This window comes from Ictalurus punctatus, chromosome 2 (genome assembly GCF_001660625.3).
Source record: "Ictalurus punctatus breed USDA103 chromosome 2, Coco_2.0, whole genome shotgun sequence".
Lineage (NCBI taxonomy): Eukaryota > Metazoa > Chordata > Actinopteri > Siluriformes > Ictaluridae > Ictalurus > Ictalurus punctatus.
Window position 1 is genome coordinate 25,903,904 of NC_030417.2, and position 8,243 is coordinate 25,912,146.

An 8,243-nucleotide genomic window follows, 5' to 3' on the forward strand; every position below is an offset into this window, starting at 1 on the left:
ATATATCCCTGAGAGTTGCTTCTATTTTTTTCTGTTCTTAGGCACCTGTTGGTAAGGCTGTTGCCAAATATGACTGCTAAGGACAAGAAACTGAATCGTAGGCCAGATCTTTTTATTTTCCAGGCCCTCATAGCTAGGGAATTTGAAGTTGCTTAACTAGATTATGGCCTTGAACATGGTCTGATGTCCTGCTTGCTTAATACATCGTAAATAATTTCTGTAATTTCTACAGCAAATACTGTGTGCAACCAAATATAATACACTTTTTAAACTCGTGTGGTGTTATGGAAAAAATAGTTACAGTACTGTGTAAATATTTATACTGTGTCAAATGGCCTTAGTGTAAAGCTAATGTACAATTGCTGTCACTACAGTAAAATATAAAGTATACTTAACGTTACTGTAAAACTATACAACAAAGGCACAATACATACACCAACCACAGCACTTTTAAATTGTTAAATCTGATTTTTCAGAAGGTGTGCATTAATTTTCTATAACAGCATGGCTCTGACACAAATCAGAAGTTTATATAAATGTGCTTGTTTAATATGTTATTGATTCCACAGTACTGGTTTCTATAGAGCCACATTGCTGTAAAGCATTATGGACAAGTGAAATTGAAAAAAAGAGAGGGAGAGGCAGTGATTCAGGTTGTTACATTGTATTCATGTGCTTTATTTTCTTCCCCATTGAAGGAAACTCAAATTGCTATGGTGTGTTGTTGCGTTTCATTAGTTATGACTTTTGGGGTGCTCTGGTACATGTTTTTGAAACTTGTGTTTTCTTGTGCAAAGACAACAAACTCAATGTGCATGTATTTTTAAGTGTGTGTGTGTGTGTGTGTGTGTGTGTGTGTGTCTGTGTGTCTTCCATTTTGCTGCTTAGCTGGATTTAGCAGTAGGCTAAGTAACTAGGCTGAGTAACTAGGGCAGTATTACATCAGGGAAGTGAACATGCATAAGTGGGTCTGAGACAAAGTGTGTCAGTGTGTCACGTCTCTTTGAGCTAACCTGACTCAGGACTTCAGCATCTGCTCAAAGCTCTAGTGCCATAACACTCTCCCCAATGAAGAATGCTGTCCTGTGGTAGATTAGCAACATTCTCACATTCAGCTATTGTTTAGTTGTTTGCTCAAATAAAAGGCATATTCCATCTGATTAGAAACAGGTCTGAAAGTTTGAAATGTTATATAAGCTATGTTAATACTCTTCTTTTCATCAGTAGATGTGTATCACAAAGTATTACAAAATATTTTTTTACAGAAGTTATATGGAGCATAGTTATAAATTATAGGAAGAATACTACAATTATAATAAGAACTGAAGAAACTCACCAATGTTCAGAAAAGCAATATCCTTTTTATTGTTTTTTTTTTTTTATTTTATTTTTTCAAATGCACCCATTGTCTTTGATGTATATTAGTGTTGTAACATCATGAATCCATTTCAGAACAGAGATTGTGACAACAGTGTCACTCCATAACAGAAGTCTTATTGAATCTTTGTTTCTTTTTCATGAACATATGAACAGAAAACACAAAGATCACTGAATTTAATACACATTGATAGAATGAGGGAAAAGGCTTTGAAAAGGGAAAGGGGTGAAAATGACAGAGGGGAGTTTAAATACATGAAAACAGTACAACACTTTTCTCAAAAATCACACATAATTAAAAAATAAAAAGCACAGAATACAGTGTCATCCAGGGTAGAAGAAACTTTACATTTATACATTAATAAGTGCTTTATGCAAGACTGACATGACGTAGACTTGACTTAAAAATTAAAAAGACAGTGAGTCTAAATGAGGCACATAAAAAAAATCTCATTTTTTTTTCAGTAAGATAAGTTAGATTGTTCCTGTCCTCAGTAAGAGTATTCACTCTGAAAAGTAAAGGGAAATATGTATGGTTGTGCCTACAACTGACATACAGATTCTGTGAACATCAGAATGGCTTAAGTAAGAGTTCAAGGGCAGGACATCAAAATCATGGCTGCAAACAGCAGCTTCTTAATACTGATGTAACTCAGTTACCTATTTGTAAAAGCTTGGACCTGTTAAAGCATTTTTGTTGGTTACATTTTATTTATTTCCAGTCTTATGTAATTGCTGTAAATGCATTAAAATTGCACTGTTTAATCTATGACATCCCACATACCTCTGCTTTTTTAAGCATTTTGATTTTCATTAAAAAGGTAAGTTACTGAAAACAATGAGAACTTTTAAAATAACAATTAAACAATAAAAAAGGTACTTAAATGACACCTGAACAGTAAACACAATGATACTATACTGTATTTTTGACAAATTAGTGAGTCGTCTAAATCCTTTTTGCCCATGTAGTTTTTTTTTCTTTTTTTTCAAAAAAAAAAAAAAAAAAAAAAAAAACCTTGATTTTATTCTTAAAATATATATTTATATATAATAATTATATCACAGTAATATACAAACCAAGTGTCTGGACAAGAGAAAGTGATGTCTGTGATTGTGAATATGTTTTCAGGAATAGGGAAAATTAAAAATATGTATGGCAGAGGTATGAAATGTAAAGCTATTGTCTTTCTTTGGTCAAGGGAATATTCCCAGATGTTTTGATATGTTTTCTGGTAAACAGCTAGTCTCTGATTTGGTATAAAAATGGACACAAACCAGTAGGCATTTACAGTTAGTGAGTGGGTTAGAATGCCTCACAAATGGTTTCTATTGCCATGTTTGCTGTTACCTTGACATCATCTTATAACAAATTATGATTGGGAAAAATGTGAACAGTTAGTTCACTCCTCTCGTTTGCTGCACAAGTGCTTTTGTAATTATAGAATGAGATACAGAAACAAAGCAGTCTTTACAGTATAATACAGTTTACCCAGATGTTAATGTCTGCTTTTGGGACTGACATTTCTATATCTATGTCTCTTCTCCCAATGCACACCAATACCAGGCGGGAAAAGGCTACAGGATATGTCTGTTAGCATTCTACCACAGTGGGTCCCATAGTGTCCCTCATCCTTGGTCAGGCCTCTTATTCATACTATTGCATACACCAGGATTTTCTTTACAGAATCCATCCTTCTTTGCTCTATTGAAGTGAAAACCCCTGGCTCTCCCTTTCTCAACCAACCTGTAGTTGCTGGTTGGACTGAAACAACGCCAGGTAAGGGTGCTGAGGTAATAGATGCACATGTGCTGGTGGTGTAGTTGGTGATTCTTGAGTTGCTGATCCAGCATTACTCAGAGATCTGTGCTTAAGGCGTAGTTTGTGCGGTAGTGCTGTACCTTTGACCTCTGCTTGACTGTCTCTGCTTTGGCTTTGTGGGGTCGAATTTGGCCCTCCAGCCAAAGGGGATTGCTGGTGATAACTGCCAGTTTCAGGACAAAATGAAGATGGGCACTCATCATCAGTGGATGCATCTTTGTCAGAATTGCGGGGATCACCATCACTTAAGGAGGTGTCATTTCCTGAGTGACCATGATAGTACCCTTCTTTCCTGGGACCTCCTTCATAACTCAGTACTGGAGGCTCCTCATCCTGTGCGCTGTCACAGTGGTACAGATCTTCACCCCCTTGTCTGCAAAGGTCTGGTGCCATAGTCTCAGCCTTCTGACAACTAGCCACAAGCTGCTGATGTTGGGCCCTGTATGCTGGTTTCATTGCTGCTTCTCCATCTAAGTATTCATAAGGCAGAGTGTCTAAAGTCTTACTTTCATGCTGACTGGTTGCCTCTGATAGGCTTTCAGTGCTTTTGGTAGCTCGCTCTGTAGGTTGGAGTAGGACCTGTGACAGTCTCTGTTGAGAGATTTCCTGAGGTCTTGAACTCTCTACAGGATATGAGACACTGCTAGGGCGATATAAGATAACACTTCTTTGAGCAGTTTGCACTGGAGGCGCAGAAGCACTGACTACAGTCTCTTGGTGCTGAGGCTGCTGTTGGTGGCTGTGATATCCTGATTGAAAGGTATGTGTTGTGGACAAATCACGAGAGATGTTGAACATAATTGGTGTGGTCGTGTTATTTGCAATGTCCATGTCTATCCCTGGCCCTTCCTGCTTGATATCATAGTTCATTGGCTCTGGACTGTCACGGGAAGAACCATCAGACATATCTGAGAGAGAACCTCTAGGAGAGTACTTAACTAACTGTGCAAGTCCCTCACCCCGGACAGACAGCTCAGTCTCTGAAGAATCAGAGTTCATCACTTGGGAGCCACTAGAGTAGCCTTGGTAGAAATGACTGGAAGAAGAGGAAGAGCAAGTAGAACTTCCATTCATTGTTCCTCCAATTTGCTGGCTCTTCTCCATGTAGGAGGCTGCACTGATGAGGCCAAATCTGAGTTTCAGCTGCAGGAGTTCTGTTTTTAGACGTACATTCTCATCATTCAGTGCAATAACCCTATTCTCCAAAACCATGTCATTGAGTCTCCGTTTTTCCCGGGAGCGTTTAGCTGCTTCATTGTTCTTGCGGCGTTTCTCCCAGTAGGAGGCATCTTTCTTCTCATCGGAGATAAACTCACGCTTGCGCCGGCAGGTCATGTTTGGCTTGGCTTTTAAATGTCGGACAGAACGAGGGTTGCCCTTGGGTGAAGGAATAGTGTTGTTATAGCCTGAGAAAGTTTCTCTATTCTCTATGGTTTTGCCTACACTGGAATTTACTGGGCTTTGTGAGTTCAAGCTTTCCATTATTCTTTAGAGGAATCCAGTTTGGAATCTCCTTGCTACCATCAGAAATGGTTACTGATGGGAATATTAGGGATGGGGTGGAGGGGAAAGGTGGTTATCAAAATGGCTGTAAAGTCTCCACCTTTTAGTAGTGTTGAATGTTTGACTAAGTAGCTGGATCAGCAAAAATCTTATGAGGAATTTTAGCTGCAGTCAGGGTCAACCTCATTGATTTTGCATTTGAAGTTCCTAAATAAAAATAAGTAATAGTCTTTGTTAAGTGTCCAGATTGGCTAAAAATATCAAAAATAGGCGAGCCTCTGTGACAGTTTCCTGCATTTAACTAGGGTTAATCATCCAGTGCACGCCCAAACCAGCCACTCCAACAGCCAATGGGATAAACAGGGCAGAAAAAGGAGAAAAGTTCTTGAAGTCTTAAGAATGTGAAGCTATTAGCTTAGGGCCAATGTGACCTGTTCTTTTTGCTTGTTTTCAGGGTTCTGTTTTTTTTTAACCACTTTTCAACAAGGCTATGTTAATAAGCTGGCAGAATCAGACTCCAGTGCTCGAGGCGTATTGCAGGATGTAGGTCACTCAGTCTGTCTCAGCTTGTCAGACAGTGGGGAGGGGTGCAACCTCTATCTGAGCCTCCAGATGGCTATGTGTTAGAAAGCTGTGGACACAAAACCAAAAACATATATCTGTTAATCCCTTGAGAAGAAAATAAACACTCAGTCTTTAACTTTTTTGGTCATTTTTTCAGTGAGAAAAAACTCTCCATTCCTCCCAGAACATCTAGAGATATCATGGATTTCGGAATTAGGAATGATATATATATATAATTATTGGGAGATCCTCACCTAATCCTGTGCTTAGCATGTCTGGCTTTAGTTGGATGGTCACCCATGGCAACCCTCAATAGTCTCTTGTCCTGTATAACCACTGTCTGATCTTTTAGCCTTGTTATTGATCTGCTGTTTCTGTGACCCATGACCTCTGTTCTCCGTCTAAATGTTCCCTATTAGGAGGTAGTGCTAACAAAAGAGAGTTTGCAGAAATAAAAAATAGACAACACTGTCTTAGTAACTCTGTTTTAATTCCTACACCTTGACATCCCTTAAATCCATTTGTTTGACTCACCAATTTACAGCATTAATCTTCCTTGTGCAAAATTCCCCTACAGGATTGAGAGCTGTGACCAAAACTGCATGTCTGGCAAGCATTAGCAATGAGCACATGATTTGTTTTTACATTCTGAAACACTAGCCTGTATTACATCACTGAGAGTGGGGAAATCAAAACAAGGCTGAAGTATATGCTTTTTGAAACATTAACATGTTACTGTTTCTCTTTTTTGAGTGCACAGTCTAAATAATCTAGTCAAGAGATCTGGTAACGTGTAATAGATTTCAACAGATCTTACAGGTATGACCATGTACAGTTTCCTATGTATGTATGGGTCAATGAATAGATTCCAAAACACCCAGACAGGAAAAAACAAAAACCAGGCAGGCTGAGTGTGGTTATTTTCTGGGCATAAATCACTAAATTGCTATCAGATGGCAGTTGATGAAGGGCAAGATATATTTGCTTAACAATGAAGAACAGGCAAGAATCTCGCTTATGAATTACTCAGTTGAAAGGCCTAGACAGGCCCCACTGCCTGTGTTTGGAAAAGGGTGACAAGGGAATGTTTTGTCAACTTAACCAACACACTGGGAGGTAACAAAGTCCCACCTGGCCAGAGCAAGCTCTGTGGAAAACATAATGCAAGTGATTTTGACTTTACATCTGCTATTTTCCTACTTCTGACGTCATATAATGGCAGAAACACAGTTGCTTGTTGTGTCATATTGGTTTTCAAAAGGACACACTCACACTTCTTAATTTAATACCTCCTAAGAAACCTAAAGGCACAGATAGATCACAATATAGGACTTGCTGCAATTAAATAATATTCTTTTGACTTTATAATCTCATGACCTGGGAACCATTTCTTTGGCATTGTCGTCTCAGAGTATGTGACAACATTATTTACCTGGAAATAAATTCTCTCAAATTGGTCAAACTTTAAAAATCTTGTCTCATCTGGTAAGAAATGTATAGCTAGAAAAGGCTGATAATGAGCAGCAAGTGAATATAACACCAAAATTGTTCAGGTTTAAGACTAATCTGCGGTTTTTCTGTTAAACTTTTATAAACATGTTACAGCTCACAAGAGTTTATGGGTAGTGAGGTTAAATAGAGAGATGCCACACAAGTATTATACACTGGCTAATCTAATATTCAGCGCTTAGATCCCTGGAGCCACAGAACTAAGTGTTAAAGAAAGAGAGACTTTCTCCCTTGCTGGCCCACTAACCCAGAAACTGGGCAGCGCGTGAGACAAGGCTGTGCTCAAATATAGGTCAGGAATGCTTCAGCAAGAGCTGGAGCTAGGAAACGGGTGGGAGGGGTCAGATATTTAGCTAAAAATAGAGGGAGGTGAGAAAAAGATTCAGGGAGACTGAGACATAGAACGAGTCAGACAAAGAGGAAAGCAGGGAGGGGAAAAATAACGGTTCATAGATGACTGCAGTCAGAGGACAGACTTGAATGCTGGCAGTGCTAACAAAGGGCTACACCACTATCTCCATAGGAGTGATAATGAAGTGATTTATGTATATGTAAACATTGCCCAACTGTGCACGTCACTTCCATTTGGCTTACCAAATTTGACCAAATGATAATACATTATGTTCACAAATGCTATTGCTGGTTATGAAAGTAAAGGATCCTTCTGGGAAGATCTATTTTTCTAGAAATAAATAATGTAGCTTTGTAGCCCAATTTTAAAAAAAATATCAAATACAAATGGTTGATGCAAGCAACTACTTAACAATATACCACTGTAAAAAAAAAAATGAAACCACTTTAAGACCAGGTTAGGTTTTCCCAAAGTGAAAGTGCAGATCAAGGATTAGACATCATTAATGGTGAGTGAGACAAAGGATCTTGCGCTTCTTGATAATTTGGGGGTGGGTGGGTGGGTGGTCAAACAATAGATAAATCCAGAATCATATTAATAATGTGGTGATCACCTCTGATAACAGTCCTATGTTCACTTTTTGTAGTGGGGATGTTCAGTGTTTTGCAGTCTTACAGACACAGAAAAGAGACTGCTGTAGTCAAAGGTTGGGGCGAGGCATGGAAACTAAATCGGTGCAGTCGCTGCACGTGTTGCTTTGGGGTTTCTTTTAAATAATGGAAATAGCAACGGCCAAGCTCCTGACCCCATGGGTAAAATTATAACTGTCATGTGGGGTGGGGGGTTTAAATCCTGTGGTTGGTCCCATCTTCTCTTAAAAAAGGACAATTCATGCCTGCTGCTTTCAGATGATTTGAGTTTTGTGGATCTCTCAGACATGCAGTGTCATTTAGTTGACATTTTCCATTGTTAAATCCATCAATATTATACTTTTGCTCTTTATTTACTGACTTCAAATGCTGACTGCACAGAAGGAGGTAATCAAGCTCAAACAGATCATGCTGATTTGGGAAAAAAAAATTGCCATCCTGTTTTTTTGGTTAGTGTTTGATTAGATGA

At 38.7% G+C, this 8,243-nt stretch overlaps 1 protein-coding gene across 2 annotated transcripts in view; it reads right to left on the reverse strand.

The window, feature by feature from the left end:
• Positions 1–1,341: 1,341 nt before the first annotated feature.
• nfil3-2 (nuclear factor, interleukin 3 regulated, member 2) overlaps positions 1,342–8,243 on the reverse strand; it is a 9,239-nt gene continuing 2,337 nt past the window's right edge. The window contains exons 1-2 of one of the 2 annotated variants that reach the window (XM_017458113.3): positions 5,518–7,280; positions 1,342–5,330 (exon numbers count right to left, since the gene is read on the reverse strand). In XM_017458113.3, the coding sequence (XP_017313602.1) occupies positions 3,113–4,678 (1,566 nt within the window). In that variant the 5' untranslated portion in view covers positions 4,679–5,330; positions 5,518–7,280 and the 3' untranslated portion in view covers positions 1,342–3,112. Of the gene's footprint in view, positions 5,331–5,517; positions 7,281–8,243 lie in introns of those variants that run through there. The other variant, XM_017458105.3, reaches the window with a different exon arrangement.